This window comes from Notamacropus eugenii, chromosome 6, assembly GCF_028372415.1.
Source record: "Notamacropus eugenii isolate mMacEug1 chromosome 6, mMacEug1.pri_v2, whole genome shotgun sequence".
In the NCBI taxonomy this organism is placed as follows: Eukaryota; Metazoa; Chordata; class Mammalia; order Diprotodontia; family Macropodidae; genus Notamacropus; species Notamacropus eugenii.
In genome coordinates, this window is record NC_092877.1 from 78,196,569 (window position 1) to 78,217,023 (window position 20,455).

The 20,455-nt window shown below is 38.7% G+C and overlaps 2 protein-coding genes across 4 annotated transcripts in view; both read left to right on the plus strand.

The window, feature by feature from the left end:
- Nucleotides 1-8,617, plus strand: part of ZCCHC4 (zinc finger CCHC-type containing 4) — a 63,437-nt gene extending 54,820 nt beyond the window's left edge. For both annotated transcript variants that reach the window (XM_072620396.1, XM_072620395.1), the window contains exon 13: nt 7,921-8,617. In XM_072620396.1, the coding sequence (XP_072476497.1) occupies nt 7,921-7,963 (43 nt within the window). In that variant the 3' untranslated portion in view covers nt 7,964-8,617. The remainder of the gene's footprint in view (nt 1-7,920) is intronic.
- A 9,329-nt stretch (nt 8,618-17,946) lies between these two features.
- Nucleotides 17,947-20,455, plus strand: part of ANAPC4 (anaphase promoting complex subunit 4) — a 44,061-nt gene continuing 41,552 nt past the window's right edge. For both annotated transcript variants that reach the window (XM_072620394.1, XM_072620393.1), the window contains exons 1-2: nt 17,947-18,317; nt 18,424-18,545. In XM_072620394.1, coding sequence (XP_072476495.1) covers nt 18,206-18,317; nt 18,424-18,545 — 234 coding nt within the window. In that variant the 5' untranslated portion in view covers nt 17,947-18,205. The remainder of the gene's footprint in view (nt 18,318-18,423; nt 18,546-20,455) is intronic.

The following is a 20,455-nucleotide window of genomic DNA, read 5'->3' on the forward strand; positions in this document are numbered from 1 at the left end:
ATTTTCATTCTTTCTGTAGTTTTCCTTTTATTCCCCCACACTTGTCCCACTTCCCACAAAATGCTTCCCCTCTCTCTTCTCCCTAACCCTCATTTGTAAATAAGTTTTAATAGTGGAATATTATAGTAGTGACAATAAGCTACTTAGAAAAAAAAGTAGATGCTAAAATTAGTTTCTTGAAACATGAAATATTTTTAGACCTCAAAAGGACCTTCGAGGTCATGTTATTCTCCCCTATTCAAGGTTTCTTAAGATATAGCAACAGAGTTTACCTTGTTTGCACACCCTCCGATCATTAATATCAAACAGAAAGATGTTTCTATATAAACATCTTATGTTTCTGTTGAGGACGCCATCATTCTTCCAGACTCCCAGGTGTGTGACCTCAGTTTTATCCCTAGCTCCTCATTGTCCTTCTCTCCATTATTTGCCAAATTTTAAGGTTTATCTCCATAACGTCACATCTGTCTTGCTTACCTGTACTCATATAACTGCCACCTGAGTTCAAGCCCTCATCACTTCTTGTCTGGACTTTCAGTGGCCTCCTAATTAGTCCTCCTTCCTGAATTCTGTTCCCACTTCCTTTGGATTCCTCATTATTCATTTCTCCCCTTTTCATAGTCTACAATTCAGCCACAGTGGCCTTATTTCTGTTTTCTCACACATTGCACTTATCCCATTTTTGTTACTTTGCACTGGCCCTTCCCCATACCTGAGATGCAGTCTCTCATCATCTCTAGTCCATAAAATTCCTCACTTCCTTCAGTGTTCTGCTCGAGTACCACCTTCTACAATAAGCCTTTCTTGATCTTTAAACTGCCAGTACCTGGCCTCTCTAACTGCCTTGTATTTATATTGGACTTAATTTGTTTTTATAGTCTTTCCTGAAAGAATATAAGCTTCTTGAGAGCAGGGACTGTTTCATTTTTTGCTTTTATATCTCCAGTGCTTAGTATGGTACTACCACCTGGTACATGTTTAATCAGTGCTTATTGATGTATTGATATATGCTCACTAAAGGTATTCATTGTTGTCACAAAAGAGAATGCAGTCCTCTAGATACTCTTGGTTTTAGCTGACATTATATTGATTATATCAAATCCATTTATATTGCAGATCCTCTTCCTAAATGAAATCCATAATCATCTAAAAGTGTTCAGCAAGATTTACCTCTATAGAAGTACCTATATGTATATACATAGATATCTGTTACTCTAGAGAGAGAGAGATCCATCTATCTATTTATGTATCTGTCTGTCTCTTTCAAAGACATATACATAATGAGTCAGGCCCAGAGTTAAACAGGAGGAGAAAAGTATACTAGATTACTTTTGGGAAACTGCTAAATTCTTTTAATGATTCCCATCTTCTCCCTGAAATAAAGGCCTGTCTTTTTAACATCCATATTCTTCTGATTTTTTTTGTGGCTGTGAGTCATTAAAATTGAGCATCATCCAGAGGGTAGTGGAGAGGTACTTAGTTGGCAGGAGCAAGTTGTACAACACATTATAAGCAAGGGTTATGAAGAAGAAATAATGTAAAGGATTTCATTACAGAAATGTGTGTGTTCGTCCTTCGTTGCTGAAGAACAAACACCATGCCATCAGAGAAATAATGACATGACTTGCACTTGACTTTGTTTTGAGTGAGGGAGGGCTGTGCAGGTCACCAGCCTCACTTCTCCTCCAGAGCCATCTGAATCCAGTGACTAGATATTCGTCAGGATGACTAGAGATGACCCAGGATGAGGCAGTTGGGGTTAAGTGACTTGTCCAAGGTCACACAGCTAGTGAATATCTGAGTGTGTCTGAGTTGAGATTTGAACTCAGGTCCTCCTGACTCTTGCACTGGTGCTCTATCCACTGCACTGCCTAGCTGCCCCACACAGAAATGTACAATTAAAAAAGATGAGCAGCTTTTATAGCAAGAGTGAAAAATTAATTGACAGCCTGCATCAGGGTATCAGAAGAACTCAAGAAAAAAAAAGTCCTCAGCATGTTGCTGGGAGGGAGAGGGCCTCCTGTGGGCAGATTTACGGGACGACGTGAAAAAGAGAGGAGAGGCATGTGATAGACATGTGCAGATCAGTTGCAATCTGTATCATTCAAAGAATACTTAGGTAGTGACATCATAGATTCATTGAAGTACTGCAGTATCTTTATGCCAACTAGTTCACAGGGTTGTTATAAGGAAACTGCTTTGGATCCCTAAAAGCATTCTGTATATGAGAACTATTGTTATTTTCTTGCAGTTTTCTTCACATCTTCCATTACTGGTTTTCACTCCTCACACATTTTAATCTTTCTTTCTGTTAAGTCACTATAGAATCATAACTAGAGCTAGAGGTCATCCAGTCAAACTCCCTCAATTTACAGATTAGTAAACTGAGACCCAGGAAGACTAAGTTACTTGCCCTTGTTGCACAGGTCACAATAACTTCAGGATAGCTGAACAAAATCACATTAGAATATTTTTCTTTGGACCTCTTTAAGAATAAGATACACATTCTGTTATTTGGATAGTTTAAACATTGTCCTACTATGGCAGACTGTCTGGACTTTGCCTTTTGATTTTTTTCCAACTCTGTGATTCACTAAGCAACAGGATGCCTGAAAATGCTCTCTCTCTCTCTCTCTCTCTCTCTGTCTCTGTCTCTCTCTATTTATATATCTATATATCTATATGTATATGTTAACAACAAATTTTCATTCTTTGTTTCTTGTAAATCATTCTGTTTCTCTGGATTTCCTCCCAGGTGGCCTGTTTGATGATAGTACATAGCACTTTAATTGAGGGACATCATTTAGTAACTTAGATTCCTCAATTTTATTCATTGTTGGAGATTTCATCATCTCAGTGTGATATAAAGAATTAATCCTGTGGGAAGTGATATGCTTGAATAAGTCTAAAATAGTACTTTATATTTTTTCTCTCTGAAGATCCCTGCTTATGTTATTGTTCCCAATTAACCCTAAGTATTGCTTTCAGAGTATTTTAATTATAGTGAAATTACAATGCCTTGTTCATAGTAGGAGTTTAATATATGTTTCTTGACTTGAGTTTTATTGATTTCTAGACTAAAATAGGAAGTGATTGTTTTGAAACATTTTTTAAAAGATTCTCTGTAATCCTGAAAGCAAGAATTTTTATGCCCTTTTACTATGAATATAGAGTTATGCTATTTTAAAAGCAAATGCATTTTTACAGCTACTAATTTCTTTTGTGATGAACTAGAATGAGACTGACTCCCTCTTGTGGTTATCTATCCAATTCTTAAAATTTATCCAAAAATCATAAAATTTGAAAGAAATATTGCATATGTATCGATTCTTAGGACATGTGAAAAAGATTACATAAACTTATATATTATCTTATTTTTCCATAATATTTATGGAGTTTATTTCTGGAAAATCTTGTTTTATCACTAGTAAACTTACAGTTCCATGACCATTTACTAGATATGTTTTTAAAACAAAATTGAGTTGTTTTTTTTTTTTCAGGATATCACTGAGTTTTCTATACCATTACTTTTTCTCTCTCTCTTTTTGTTTTTTGCTAAATCTTTACTTTTTAATTATGAAATTTTCCTGTATCTGTTTTGTTTTTTAAAAATTACACAAAGTAGTACTTACATAACTGGCACATTAAGAACTTAAATATTTTTTTCTCCTGAGCTATACTATGAAATGTAAATATAGGGTAATTAAAGTAGAGTTGCTTAAAACTCTGGCTTATCAGAATTACATTTGACGTCAAGATGAGAGTTCTAGCTGTCACTCTAGATAAGTCATGCTCTAAAAAAAATTTTATATACAAGCACGAGAGTGAATCTAATAAGATGAAATTCAAGAAGGATAAATAGCAAGTCTTATACATGGGCACACACACAAAAATCAAATTAACAAGTATGAGATGGGTTAGAAATGGTTAGACAGCAGTTTATCAGAAAATAGGGGTTTCAGTGCATGGTAAATTCAATTTGAGTCACCAGTATGATGTGGCAGCCAAAAGAGCTAATTGAATCTCAAGCTGCATTTAGGGAGGTATACCTTTTAGGGATAAGGAGTGATAGGCTCTCTAAACTCTGCCCTTGTCTGATTTGTCTGGAGTATTGTAGTCAGTTCTGGGCATTACAGTTTAAGAAGGATTTTCTTAAACTGGGGAGCATCTAGAAGAAGGCAATCAGGATGATGAAGGACATTGAATCTATGTTGTATGAGGATTGGTTGAAAGGACTGGAATTTTTTTTAGCCTGAAGAGAAGACGTTGGGGACCATGAAGCTATGTACCAGTATTTGAAAGACTGTCATAAGGAAAGATCAGACTTACTCTCTTTAGCCCCAGAGGACAAAACCAGAAGAAATGAGTGTAAATTGCAAAGAGGCAAAGTTAGGCTTCATGTGGAGACAGTCAGAGTTGTCCAGAAGTTAAGTGGCTTTCTGCTGTGAGACGTGGTGGGTCTCCCTTCTTGTAGGTCTTCAAGCAGAGACTAGATGGCCACTTCAAATGAATGCTACAGGGGAGGATTCCTTGTGTGAGGTATAGTTTGGATTATATGGCCACTGAAGCCCCTTCCCTCTCCCAAATTCTGTGATTCTGCGAAATGTAAACCTCCAAATACCCTTCAGAAGGAGCAAATTTTGGAACTGGAGCATAATCACAGACAAAATTGTTACCCACAGTCACTTGGGTGACTGTCACAGTCAGTTGAGTTATGAACTTATGAACGTAAGTTCAAAAAAAGCTAGTGTTTTTAACAAATCTTTTTTTTTCAAAGATCAAATGGTAGCTTTTTAATACAATGGTATCACCATTAGCCATACACAAGTTCTGTCTAATATCATCTGTTTACAGGAACACACAGCAGCAACATGAAAATCGTTTGGCTGTGTTGTGCAAACTGACAGTGAACTTGACCCATTCTCCTTTAGAATAAATATATTCCCCATCTCAAACCCCCATCCCTTCAACCCTCTCACATTACCCACCAGCTTCAGGAACATTTATTAAGAAAAGCAGTATTTTTCATAAATATTCCCATACCAGATATTCTTAATTTCTCAACTATAAAGTGAAAGCTCTCAAAATATAAAGACCTGTTGAAAAAAATTAAAACCACTTGGGAGCATAATGAAGTATAAAACTCTGCTGCCATTCTGTCTGCAAGTAGAAATATCCTGAAGATATTTTCAGTGATTGTGAAGAAGATAAGCTTATATCCTAATACAATTCAATTGCAAAATATAATCATTTAGTCACTTTTTTGAACATTAGACACAAAAGAATGAAGTAAGACAGTAACTTGTCATAGGACTGCCTTTGTTGGAAGCCCTCAGATAAAGACTGAGAACAGCAGCAACGATAATAAAATAATATCTCCTGACATTGTTAAAATTCAGAGGGCTTTTTGTTGGTGGTGGTGAGTTACATCTGACTCTTTGTGCTCCCATTTTGGGTTTTCTTGGCAAAGATACTGGAGCGTTTGCCGTTTTCTTCTCCAGTTCATTTTAGAGATGAGGAAACTGAGGCAGACAGGATGAAGTGACTTGCTCAGGGTCACACAGCTAGTACTGAACTCAGTATGGGCCTCCTGATTGCAAGCCTGGCATTCTAACCATTGTGCCACCTAGTTTGCAGAAGCTTAATAGGATCTTATTTGAGCTTCATAAGAAGCTTATTATGTAGGTACTACGTAGTTATTATTCTTATTTTACACATGAAGAAACTGAGACTCAGAGATTAAGTGACTTGCCTATGGTTACATAGCGAGTGAGTTTCACAAGACATAATTTGGACCAAATTTTTGACTCCAAGGCCAATACTCTGTGTACCATGCAATGTATGCAGGCTATTAACACATTCCTTTTCTACATATTTTATTTTACATGGCAGTGACCACCCTAATGGGCAAAGGCATGTTTTTAATATTGGAATGCTAAACTCTCACCATTATTCCACTGCCATGCTTTTTGTCTGCTCCTGTTTACTTCCAAGAGGCTGAGAATTAACAAGTGAATGCTAAGAGGGCTGGCTGGGATGTTTAAATGTACTTGCTAAATATTTTTGTTCTATTTGGCTAGGTATTTTCAAGACACTTACCATATTTAGCTAGACTGGAAAATATTTAGAGCAGTTAGGTAGTGCTATGGACAGAATGCCAGGCCTGGAGGAAGTTCAGATCTGGCCTCAGTGTAACCCTAGGCAAGTCACTTAACTCTGTTTGCCTCAATTTTCTTATGTGTAAAAGAGTTGGAGAAGGAAATGGCAAATCACTCCAGTGTCTTTGCCAAGGAAAACTCAAGTGAGGGTCAAAAAGAGTCAGACTTGACTGAAACAACTGAACAACAACAACAGAAGAAGAGGAAATATTTAGGATAAAAGTTTCCAAGCTTAATCAGTAACTTGTTTTTAAAAATCTAGTAGAACATGGTAGCATAGCAGTAAAAAGCCTCTTTGTTTTCCTGGAGACCTGTATGGAACACAGGCCACCTGAGCAGAAAACATTGGCCTGCAGAAGATTTGGGCATTCTTTCCCCCGAGCAGTTTATAGTAGTGGCCTTCATTAGTATTTTTCCTGAGGGTCACATTTAGATTTGGGGGATAGTTTTATATTTAGAATGAAATTTATAAAATCTTGCGTTTGCTTAAAAAGACACTGTTATTAAGTAGTTTTAAAGTGAAGCATGGTATTGCCTTTCTATACTTTTTTCATTTTGTTCTCTTTTTTCTTCACTTACCTTCTATCAGTGACCTAGACCCTTTCAATCAAAAGTACATAGCTTCTAAGGGAGGATGGGAAAACCACAGTGAGGAGATAAAGGAATCAGATACAAGCTGAGTTGGAGTAGCTGACAAGCTTGTGAAGTCTTTAAATACACTTGAGCCCTTGATGTAGGTGTTACCACCTTTGACACATCAAGGAAAAGCCTTGCCTTTGGTATCTTGGAACTTGCTGTCTTTTGTGAAAAGTGAATCCAATTCTTTTTATTACAGAATAACCATGGGAAGTGGACACTGCTGTCAGACTGTGCCAGAGACAAATTCCTAAGCATACAAATTTCTTCAGAAATATGATAATAAGCTACAAAATTCTTTTATGTTTGTGTGAAATCTTTCTTAGCCATGTCAATGTAATTGGCTCATGTCAATCCATCAGTAAACTTTTATTAAGTGCCTACTATGTGCCAGATGCTATATAAAAAGAAGCAAAAGACAGCCCCTGCCCTCAAAGGGCTAACAATCTAATCTCAGTTTGGAGAACAGTAGAGTGAAAAGTTCAGTGTTCTTTACTCTGGTTTCATACTCCTATAGGGCAAGTTTCAAGTTGTCCTTCTTTGGGTCATTGGTATTTATTATTCATTGCTTTAAAATAACTGCAAGCTTCCAGGAGACAGTGAACATATATTTTATGTATTCTGTATAGCATTTATCAGAGTTGTTGGATTTAATAAGGAATGGAAAATTAACTGGAGAACTTATAAAATGGGCCCTTCAATTGTCATCCCCATCTGTTATGCTTTTGCATTTTTTTTCACTCTGCTAACTTCCCAAGTCTTAGTCCTTTTTCTGGAAAATGTAATTCAAGGATTTGAAGATTGAAGTGCTGAGCTGAGCAGTGTGGATGTTAAAAAATAGTTTTTCATTGGCCTGTCTGTTTAACTCTGTGCTGTTTGTCCTAGATAGACAGATCTGAATCACTAGTAACCATCTTTCAAAGAAATTTGTTTTCCCAAACAACGTTTTGCTTGCTCAGACTTCTAACTCCTTGTTATTACTGTTAGAATTTTATGGGCATATATTGTACAGTAAATTCTTTCAACTCTTGTACTTGCTTATTTGGTTAGCTGGTTAATTGGATGGCAACATATTTGTAATTCACTATGCTTTTTCTATAACATAATTTAACACCTTGTTTTGCAGGGCTGTCAGGAGACAGAAGCAAAAAAAAAAAGTAACAAGATGAAAATGGAGACCACTAAAGGACAATCTATGAATCATGCAGCTGTTACAAGGAAAAAGAAAAAGGAAGAAAAGAGGACATCAATATCCTTGCTCCTAAATGTCCAGTGACCTGAGAATAAGATTTACAGCTTAACCTTTGGAGCCATTTTCTGAAAGTGCTATCCTGGACTTGAATTCTGCTACTTTCAGAGATGTGTACCTTGAGAAACTTAATATTGTCAGGCAGTATGCTCTCTCTAATATAGGTGTTCTTAACCTTTTTGTGTGTCAGGGTTCCCTTTGGGATCTATAAACCCTTTTTCAGAATGATGTCTTTAAAATGCATAAAACAAAATTTGTAAGTTATTAAAGAAACTGATTGTATTTAAATATATTTATCAATTTTTTTTTTTTTAATTTTTAAGTTCATGGACCCATGGTTAAGAATGCTTCATCAAGTAGATAAGAGCTATGGTGAACTTGTTAAGAACCCAGATTCTTTGTTTGGTTGGGTTGTTCTCTTGGTCACTTTATTTCTAAAAATCTCAGTACTTAAAGCCCCTTACTCTGTAGTTAGGCATGATTAATATAGCAGAATCTAGAGAAGGATAAATGTGAAAACCTATAATATTTTGTCTATAATGACCATTAAAAGTGTAATAATAAGATTTTGAAATAGTAATGTCGATTTTTTTTCCACAAATTTTGACCCAAAGCATTAAATAACAGCAACAGTCATGCATTTAAAGCTCCCTTGAGAAGTACAATGAGCGTATATCATTGTTTTCAGATGGCATCTGATATGAATCAACATTTTGAAAGAATGCGCTAAAAATGTAAAGATTGAAGTAGTTACCTTATTAATAGATCATTTTTTAAAGCAAAAATGTTTAGATATTTGCTGATATTAGTGTTGGATCATTTCTATTTTCTTTTCAAACTTATACATCGTGGTCCTACCAGCTATCTATCTCTATCCAAAAGTAGTTTTCCTTACATTTTATTTCCTCTATATTTTACATTCTCGTGGAAATTCTGTGAGCTTACTTTGATGGCTATGCTTTTTTTTTTGCAAGAGCAGCTCCTTACCATGTCTTTACATATAGTGGAATTCTTATCCTTGTCCCTCTAAAGTCTCTATAGAGGATCTGTCTATTGCACTAGACATCTTACTGTAGTTCTCTTAAAATTATTTAGCTATGAGTGCCAGCTACCCATCAACGTGTTATTTCTCAGTTTCATTCATGACTAGCCTGCTTCCTTTGTGGATTATTCATGTATGGTATCTCTTACATGGTCAAATCTGTGCTTAAGGAAAATCATGGAGGATGGACTTGAGTTGGGAGAGGCTTGAGGCAAGGGACAATTAGGGGACCGCAATAGTCCAGGCAGGAGATGATAATGTCCTTGAACTAAGGTGTTGTCTGTGTTAGTAGACATAGGAGTTAGATGCCAGAAATTCTGTTGAGGTAAAAACAGCAAGATTTGGCAACTGACTGGATATGTGGGGTGAGTGAGAGTCTATCAGTCTCCCTAGACAGAATGTAAACTCCTTGAAGGCAGTTATTTTCATTTCTGTCTTTAACAATCCCTTTAACAGTGCCTGACATATAATATAAATGTGTGATAAATGCTTGTTGAGAATAAATGAATTAAAAAACATTTGTTAAGTGCTTACTAGGTGCCAAGCCCTGGGACAAGTCCTGGAGATTGATAAAGAAAACATTGAGAGCTTCTTAAGAAGTTCACCCTAATATGGGGAAACAACACATATAATAAGACTTCAGCTGCATGGTGGATGGAAAGACCTGGAACTCAGGAGATTTTTGTGGAAATGCAAGAAGGCCAGTGTCATGTATCAAAGAATGGATTGGGGAGGAGGGGTAAGGTGTAAAATGTTTGGAAAAATAGGGTCTTGGGGGAAGGTTTTGAAGGGCATCAAATGCCAAACAGGATTTCATATTTGATGCTGACGACTTCACTGGGGCGCCCTTAGGGTACATGAGCATGTCAGATGGCAGTGGCCAGGAGCCAGTGGGGTACCCAGAGTACTTTAGGATTAAGTATCAGGGCAGGTTGATACAAGTATGTGAAGGGGTTTCACATGGAATAGGGACTCAGCTTGTTCTGCTTGGCCATTAAGGAAAGAGTTAGAGGCAATCAGTAGAAGTTACAGAGAGGCAGATTTCAGCTTAGAAAAAGGAAAAGAAAAGCATCCCAGCAATTATAGCTGTCGAAAAGTTAAATGGACTGCCTTAGATGGTACTGCCTTCCTCCCAAGGGAGTGCTGGTAAATGCTTAACAACTAACTGGCTCTCAAAAAAAAATGTATTCACAATACATTTTTTAGGGTAATCTGTATTATTAAAATTTTCGCCACTTTCTTAAATCTAATCAACCAACAAACCAATAAATCAAGCCCTGGTTTGTAGTATTTGCTGAAAATGCTTACTCTGAAAGTCTGCTTCCTCTTCACTGGAGGTCTTCAAGCAGAATTGGGATAATCCCTTTTCAGGCATGTTGGAGAGGGGATTCTTTTCCAGATATGGTTTTGGCTAGATAGCTAGGAGGTTCTTTATAACTTGAAATTCTATGATGCTGTGAAAATTACACAATTTTAAATTTTGAAATCCTAACAACTTTCCATTTGAGTAGGGGATTTAATTCTCCTAGCAAGTACTTGAGAGAATGTAAAACAACGGTTCTCAAACTTTTTGCATTCTTTGTAGGAAGGAATCATGGCACATTGAGCAGTTAAGTTGGTAACATGGGAGAATAAGGAGACTGGAGCATCTGCAGTTTTTCTTCAAATAATAGCAGCTGTTTTTGTTGAGGTCTTTGGGAGTTCAAAGTCTGATGTGTTTTGAGGTTAGGGTAGTTAGACAAGTTTTGTTTGTTGTGAGAAAACTATTCTTCCCATGCAATGTATGATGAATAAGTAAGATTTATTTTAAAATAATTTATACTTTTTTTTCAATGACAAAATCCACAACTTCACAGCACACTTAACATAACTCATGCATGGCACGCTCTTTGAAAATCACTTATATTAAAAACAAAACAAAACAAAACTTCATTTTTTAAATGAGAGGTTTTTCATTAGTAAATCAAGACAATTTAGGTTAAATCATGTAAGGTTCATCCACAAGAGTCACTGCAGAGACCAGAAGTTATTCTTACTGTCTGAAGCAATTTAGGATTTGTGATCTGAGACGGATTGTAGGAGATAGCAGCAATATAAACCAAACAGATCGGATCTCAATATTTTGAAAGGTAAATTCAATCCATTCATCTGCTTAGTAACTGGGATTCTTAAAACATCCTACTTTCTTGATTTGAGTCCATTACCCCATAGTACCATTTTACGTTTGCAGATTGCTTAGCAATTTACAAAATGCTTTTACTTTTCCATTGAGAAGGGAGTTGGAGGGAGAAAAAGAATTGGGGTAGGATGGCAAAAAATAAAAGAGGGTCATTGAAGCATTTTTTAAGTAAAATGTACAAAAGAGAGCAAAAGGAAGAACAGAAAGAATCACAAATAGGACAAGTATGAAAGGGAATGTTGAATTTATTATATGCATATATAATATCTGTATTTTAGAAAGGAAGTTGTACATAATAGAGATCTGCAGTTTCATTTAGTGAGTCAGTTCGTAAATACTACCCACTGTGTGCCAGGCACCACGCCAAGCATTGCGGATACAAAAAGTTGCACAATAGTCTCTGCCTTAAGGACTCATAGTCTAATGGGGAGACAACAAACAAACTACAGGCAGAAAATAATTTTAAAAGGGAAGATGCTAGAATTCAGAGGCATTAGAACAGGTGTCCTATGGCAGCTCGGATTTTAGTTGGGACTTCAAGGAAGTCTGGGAAGCCATTAGGTGGAGATGATGAAGGAAAGCCTTCCAGGCATGAGGAGACAGCCAGAGAAAATGCCCAGATGTTTGTGGAACCAAGAGAAAGCCAGTGGCACCCTATCAAAAAGTAGATGATGGGGAGTAAGGTGTAAGAAGTTGGAAATAGGGGAGGGAGGGAAAGAGGGAAGGGCTTCAAATGCCAAACAGAGGTTTTCATATTTGATCCTAAAGGGAGCCCCTGGAATTTATTGGTAGAGGGTGACACGAATCGTACTTGCACTTTAGGAAAATCACATTTTGGCAACTGAATGGAGGATGGATTGGAGTGAGGAGATACTTCAGGCAGGTAGATCTAACAATATTTCAGCAGTCCAGGCATGAGGTGATGAGGCCCTGCACTAGAGTGGTAGTAGTGTCAGAGGAGAGAAGGAGGCATATATAGGAGGCATATATAAGAGATGTTGCAGAAGGGAAATTGATGACCTTGGCAATTGGATTTGGGGAGTGAGAGATAGTGAGGAGTCTAGATTGTAAGCTGAGGAACTGGGATGATGAGATTACCCTTGAAAGAATAGAAAGGTTAGGAAGATGGCAAAGGTGGGGTGGGTGAGGTAGGGATATAGGATTTAGAGGTAAAAATAACAAGTTCAGTTTTAGACATGCTGAATTTAAGATGTCTGCTGGACATCCAGTTTGAGATGTCTGAAAGACAATTGGATATCAGCAGAGAGGAAGTTAGCAGTTTAGGTGGATTTGAGAATCATTTTCATAGAGATGATAATTAAATCTATGGCAGATGATAAGGTCACCAAGTAAAGTAGTATAGAGGGAGGAGAGAAGAGGGCTAAGGACAGGGTCCTTTGGGATACTCAGGGTAAATGGGCCTGATGACCTGGATGAGGACCTATGTATATGAAAATGTCTATTTTATTTGGTGTTTAAGTTCAGAATCGACAAGCTCTTTAGAAATAAATTTTAACTATGGATTTCCAATTTTATGTAATCAAAATTGTTTATTTTCTCTACTGTTATCCTTTCTGTCTCTCATTTGGTCAAGAACTCTGCCATTATCCATAGTTGTTAAAGGATCAGAAATTTTGACTCGTTCAAGATAATATATAATAATTGGCTGATCTGGAACTGAAAGCAAGGTCTTCTGACTATTCCGATGCTCTTTCCACTATACACTTCCCACAAGGGGAAAGAGTCTGTATTTGTTAAGAAACCAAATCATTGAGTGGCCAAAAAGAAAACAAAGGATACTACTGAAATTTATGCAAATGTTGTTGCTCTCTTTTATCCATCCCCATTTCTTAGTACTGCACAGGAAGGACTTATATTGAGCCTCCATAAATCCGGCAAAAAAAAAAAAAGCTACAGGGAACAAGCCTGCCAATAATAATAGCTAGCCTAGTATTTACATATCACCTGCTGTATGCCAAGCAGTGTGCAATGCACTTTACAAATATTTTCTCATTTTATCTACCCAACAACCCTGGAAACTGGGTATTATTTATTATCCCAGTTTTATAGTTGAGGACCAAACAGAGGTTAAATGACTTGCCTAAGATCACATAGAGCTCAGTTCCAACACTATCAACTGTACCGCCTAGCTTCCCCTCATATGCACTGTTGTACATAGTAGTCCAATTTCCACTTTGGATAAATGTCCTGCCCCTGCTTTAACCCTGCTAATATTATGGATATTCATTAGCATAGTCATAGGCTTAGATTTAGTTCTGGAAGGAATCTCAGAGGATACTTAGTCATAAAATCATATACCTAGAGCTCAAAAACCTAACTAGAAGAAACAATTCTGACCCCATTCCCTCCCATGCCCAAAATATTAATAAAAGGAAATAAAAAATGTAAAAATTCTCATAACACTATGCACAGATACCTCCCATCTCAGTACTCAACCAGTTTAACATCTTTAACTGCATCTTATATAGTCCCTTCACCTTACATACAAGGAAAGTGAGAAGCAAAGTTGCCCAAGTTCACCCAGAGAGTACGGCGGCAGATCCAGTGTTCAAACCTAGATCTTCTGACTTTCAATCTAGAGCCAGTCTACTACGTAATGGAAGTCACATGACTTCCTTCAAACATGCTTAGTCTAAGCAGGACACTGCTTGGATACTGGTGGAACACACAGGCCATCTTGCTACGACTGACCCTGCTGCTCTTCTGGTCATCCCATAGCATCTTTTACACCCCTTCTCCCATGTAATTCCTAGTTGCATTCTACTCACACCCACCATATGTTTCTCCATTGCTCTTTGGGTGACCTCTGTCTTTAATTCTTCAGAGGCTGCATCATTTCCAGTCATATAGCCTAAGCAGAAGAGTTATGGTGTTGAAAAACTGGGTCCTGGTTTCAGGGAAAAGACTCCATTCTGCCAATTTTGTTCTGTCTGGAGGTTTTCTTGTGTTGCCCTTTGGGATTCTGCACCTCTTTCAGACTGCATTAAGGGTCAGTAGAGGGAAGTGAATACACATTTATACAGATCACACCTATGATATGTCAGGCACAGTGCCAAACACTTCTACAAACATTTTATTTGATCCTTACAATAACCCTTCCTGGTGTGATCAGTCACACATCATGTTTGTGTGACCCTGGGCAAATCACTCAGTCTCTTAATGCCCCAGGCAATTCTCTAGGATGAAAATGTCCTAAAAGAGTTAGTTGCAGCTCTTCATTGGTAGATGGAATTTCCTCACTGGAGTTCCTTACGCTAATGAAATCACAATTCAAGACCAAAGGCAGATAGATTGTTCAATGGTTTTCAGTCCTGTCCGACTCTTTTTGACCCCATTTGGGGTTTTCTTGGCAAAGATAGTGGAGTGGTTTGCCATTTCTTTCTTTAGCTCATTTTACAGATGAGGAAACTAAAGCAAACAAGGTTAAGTGATTTGCCCAGGGTCACACAGCTAGTGTCTGAGGCTAGATTTGAACTCAGGAAGGTGAGTCTTAGCCCAGGCCCAGCCCTCTATCCACTGCACCATCTAGCTACCCCTGTCTGTCTAGATAGATAGATAGACACATCAAATAAAGCTACCTAGGTTTTTACAAATGTCATTGTGAGGGCTTCTCTTTTATATCCAGGGAGCCTGACTCCATTTGATTGTTATGGGAGAAATATCTCCTCTGAGTTCATGGGGTAAGTTACTGCTGCTGAAATAAATCTACCATAACGCAGGAATTATAAAGGTAAAAACCTTGTTTTATTACATTTAAGCACGGGTTCAGGACTTAAAAAAAATAACCCCGAACAAAGATTAGGACTCTAACAAGGCTTTTTATAGACAAAGTTACATAAGAGAGACAGAGAAATAATTCTTTTACATATAGCAATCTCATACATCCTCTTAAGCCATAAAAATTTTAAAAAATATATACATATTCATAATCCTATGCCTCATGCAAGGTCATAAAACTTAAATTCAGTTAAGCAGAATTATATTCTCCTACATCGCCTAAGGAGACAAACCTAGTTAAACGGACTCTATAAGTAAATTAAGTCAGATTACAAATTAAACCACATTTAAAGGGTTCGAAATGGGCTGATTGAGAGGGGAGATTTACATGCCTATAGTCAAGTGAATTCTCCCTCAAATGAGTTAAGTCAAATTACTTCCAGAAGCCATGACTCCCTTTTTCTGCTTCTCTGAGGAATGTTTCAAGCTTTAAGTAAAATTTCACATATTATGAGATAGGCTTCAGCCTGCTCAATAAACTAACTAGGAGAAACAGTCCTGACCCCATTCTCCCCCCACCCCAAATAGTAATAAAAGGAAATAAAAAATTTAAAAATTCTCTCCTATCTCAGTGCTCCAGCAGTTTAACCCTTTGACTACCAAAACGAATACTAAGAATAAAACTGACATTAAAGAGGTAACTTTTATTCACAATTCTTGTTGATGACCTGAACTATTTAAAATTCTCAAAAATTTTTCTCCAGTCTAACAACTCCAGCGTTGTCATGTAAATAGTCCTAGAAGCCTCACAACTCCTCTTGATTGTTTAATTTGGGGGAAGCAGATTGATTTTCAGATAACAAAACTTTCTGCTTCTCTCCTGCAAGAAACCTTACTCACCATGGCAATTCTTCCCCAATGTGCTTTGTTTATCACCTCAAAAATAGTAAACTGAGCTTCTGGCCCCAAGTTCCTGCTTTCCCTTTTGAAAGAAATTCAAGTCTGCCTTGGGAGTAGGAGGAGAAGAGGCTAGAGATTTTTATTCTGTCTCACTTCAAGACAAAGGGCATTCTCATGCATGGGACATATTAAACATTAATTTATACATATTATACATACATTAAACTTATTGTTGATGTGCTTAGTCCAATTAAGGCTTTTGAAAGTCCACATTACTTTGGTAGAAGGAACATTTTCTTGACTAGGGGGTTCTTAAACTGAGGTCTTTGATAGACTTCCCCCACCAAGATATCCACCAGGGATAGATTTGAGAGAGTCCTTGAAATTGGATGGGGGAAAATTACATCTTTATGTAATTTTATACTCTCCCTTATACTTTTTGTATTTAATGCATTTAAAAACCTTATTCTATAAGGGATCCATAGATTTTTACCAAACTACCAAATGCTTTCATGACACAAAAAAGGTTAAGAACCTCTCCACTAGAATATGCCTAATCACCCTACTCACCAGTAGTACTTAAAAGCAAGCTACTTTGGCAGTTGTTTCACAGATAACACCCAGGAGGCACTGGAGTTTTTGGATTCCAGCTTCTTAACAGGTTCACTCTTGATCTGGTCAGACAGGCAGGCAGCTTTGGAGGGACTAATAATCAGCTTTATTTTCCTCTAGGCTTCTTAGAGGGGCTGTGGGACAACCAGCTCCTACAGCATTCCCTCCTTCTCGGAGGGGCTGGCAAGAAGCAGGGGTGGGGCAACTACTTCTCAATGGGGTCAATCCAGACAGGCACACTTGTGCACTTCCCTAATTCCCCTCAGTCCTCGGTGAGGGGCCCCTTGAGGCACACACAGAATCCCCTATGGGTTCCCTGGGGTTTTCCCCCATGGACATGAAATCCCCCCCCCCCACCAGTGCCCACCTGCTTTATAGGGCAATCAGACAAAGAAGGCATCATGCCAACATGAAGTTCACAAGTTAACTTTAGCAACATTGTCATTCAGCACAATCGTAGTAAATATCAATTCTGTCACTCCCCTATCTCACGGTGCAGCCTCAGTATGATTCTAAGAACTACAATCTAGAATTCTTGAGACTTTTAGCAGTTACTATGTAACACTTGGAAACTGGACATTCCCATGGCCATAGACCCTGAGAAACTAAACTAAAAAAGATAACAAAATCCTCCTTACATACCGTAGTTACATGGAATTTCCAAAAGGAATATCCTATTAACTCATATACTCTGTTATTTTGGAAAAGGCACATCTTTCAGCAGATTTATAGGCACCTAACAGTTCTCAACACTTTGTGAGTTTGACATGCGATGACATTCAACGTTGAAGATGGTGAATGATGGCATAATTCACTCATTCAATAAGCATTTATTAAATATCTTCCGTATGCCAGGCATCGTGCTAAGCACCCGGGATACAGAAAGAGACAAAAGAAAGTTTCAGCCCTTAAGTAGCTTACAAACTCAGGTGGGAGACAACATGCAAACACACACACCTATATATATACGTGCATATACACACATATGTATATGTGCCCACACACACACAGAGTAAACTATGTTCAGGAGCACCTGGAAGGTACCGAAATCAAGAGGGGCTGGGGAAGCCTTCCTGGGGGATTTTAGTCGGGAGGAGTGGAGAAGACAGAGCATTCCAGGTCCAAGCACGGGGCTTTAGGAAAACCAAGCCTTCGTTTTTAGGAGAGATGGGGCGAAATTTTATAAAATATGAGGTTGCCTGCCTTATTTAGAATAGTGGTCTGCAGCCTGCCCTTTGCACAGCACATGGTCCGGGCTGTTCCAGTTTTTGAAAAAGCAGCTATTAAAGTATAAAAGCTTCCCTACAGCTTGAACCCCAGCGAGAAGGAATCCCAAGGGGCTCGCTGCGTGGCCGGAGGGTGCAAATAATCAAACAGCAGCAATGATTTCTACAACAAGCTCTTCCCCCGGAGCTCACGAACTTCAAAGAAAAAATGTTTTATTAATTATTTCACCGTAATTGGCTTCCTTTGGAAACTGACGAGATTTCACTCCTTTTATCTTAGGCGCTGCTCGTCATCGCTGCCATGACTGTAAGGACGGGTCCTCCGCACACGAGCGGTGACGTTTCCTCGGCTGTTGGACTGGAAGCTCCTCGAGGGTAAGGGGTGAAACTGACTTAAAGAGGGCTCTACACAGGCCGGGAGAGTGGCCACTTGGAGCCGCTGCGTCACCCACATCGCGCACGCGCATGGCGCTCCGGCCGGAAGTTCCAACCCCGGAAGTGCCTCTCGAGGCCGGCTCCGCTCCGGAACACGGGATCCGCGGCCGTGGTTGGCGCCACCACGGAGCGAACCTGCCCGGTAATGCGGCTGCGCGGGAGGCGAGGGGGCGGGGCCGGGAGGCGGCTGCCTCGGGAGTCTGGCGGACCCCGCGGTCCAGTTTGAAGAGGGAGGTTTGTCATTGCAGGACCGACTCCCGCGATGCCGGCCTTCAGACAGGTGGGAGAGAAGCAGCTGCCCCAGGAGATCATTTTCATGGCCTGGTCTCCCAAGAGGGACCTCATTGCCTTAGCCAACAAAGTGGGGGAGGTAAGTGAAAGACGGGGGATGCTCTCCCCCGCAACAGCGCCCCAGCCTCCCCGGGCCTCAGTTTCCCCTCCAGCTCCAGGTCTATGATGATACCCCAGAGCCGCTCTCCGGGGAAGGGACCTTTCCAGTCTCTGGGAGAAGCACAATGAACTCAAACACTTCTCCTCACAATCCACTGAAGAAGCTTCTGAAAAACATTGCAAAAATAAACATTGACATAGAGGTCAAAAGTTATCTTTCATTAGAAAGCAAGTTTACTTTAATATTTTTCTGTTTAAGGATTTTTTCATATAGAAAGCTAACACAGTCGCGTAGTAAGACGGAGAAACAATAGGTACCGAAATGGAAGCATGTGCGAGGGGTGCCAACATGGGCCTGATGATCGTGTCATTTTTGGTTTCCCATCGAAGTTGAAATATTTTCCAAAAAATTCAATAATATATAAAAAGTTGCGCATTACACTTTTACCAGTTGTCTGCCCTTTAAAATATCTATACGAAAAGACTAAGGTAGGGCCAAAAAAACCTAAAACCCTTTTACAATGCAAGACATGAGGTTAAAAGGTTGTGTTATCTGCCTTGGAGATGAGGAAATAGGTTCAGTCAGCAGGCATCTATGAAGTGCTTCAAACACTGCGCTAAGTACTGGGGATCCAGAGAAAAGTAAAAAAAAGTGAAGTCTCTGCTTTGCCTCAGACAAGTCAAGTGATTTACCCGGTGTAATGTAGCAAGTACTTGGCAACATTGTAATTCGTTCCCAGGTGCAAAATGTTCTGGTTTTTTTTTGGGGAGGATGATGCTGGAACAGGAAAGAGAGTTAGAGAAGGTTTTTCCAACTGGGCCTTAGTGACTTTTTAGGAGTTCAGTTGGTAAAGAAAGATGCAAGGGAAGAGCATTCCAGAATGAAGAGAGTGAGTGAGAAAGCAGGGGATATGTATGGAAAAAATGGAGTAAGTCATTTTGTTGGCCTGTAAAATGTCTCATTGAATTTGTGGTAAAAAAAAAAAAATGGTTGGGTTTGTTTCCCAGTTCCCACGAACACCTACTCCCTATGTAGTCTTCAGCAAGTCTTTTCACTTTTAGGTATCTGTTCAGTCTCCCATCTTCATGCCTTTGCACATGCCAGACCTGGGATACACTTTCTTATCACTTCTGCCTCTTGGAATTTCTGCTTGTTTTAAAATTCAGTTCAAGAGCTTCCTCTACATGAAGCTTTTTATTATCCTCCTAGATGCTAGTGTCACCTTGTACTCATTCCCTATGTGTTATGTTTATACTTATATGTATACATTTAGTCTTCCTCATTTAAATGTAAGCTCTTTGACAGCTGGGACTAAAGTTCCACTTTTGTTTTTATATCTTCAGTGCGTAGCTCAGTGTCTCATGCGCACAATGCTTAATAAATGCTCTTAGCTTTAAATCTTAGGAGTCTATGAATGTGTGAAGGGGAGTAGTGCGACATGAGTCTGGAAGGGGATGCTACTTGTAGTGAGAACTACATTATGGAGGATCTTGGGCTTTTTTTGACCTTTGATTTCATCTGTGTAAGGAATTTGAGAAAATTTCTTCCACCAGTACTGATGGGCAATTCTGAGTTGCTGAGGGGTTAATTAATTTCATGGTTATGCAGCTCTTATGTGTCAGAGATGATAATTGCACCTGAATCTTTTTGACTCAGTAGGGCAGCTTTGGAGAGTTTTAAATAGGGTGATGGACAGAGTGAAAGGAGGAGACAAATGCTAGAGGTATTGAAGAACACTTCAATATTTATATCATATACATGTAAGCAACTTGAGCATAGACATGTTTATTCTTTGTATTTGTACCCCTATCCCCTAGCATAGTGCCTAGTACGTAGTAATAAATACTTACTGATTTTTTAAGCAAACTGGATTTCTAGAGACATTTCAA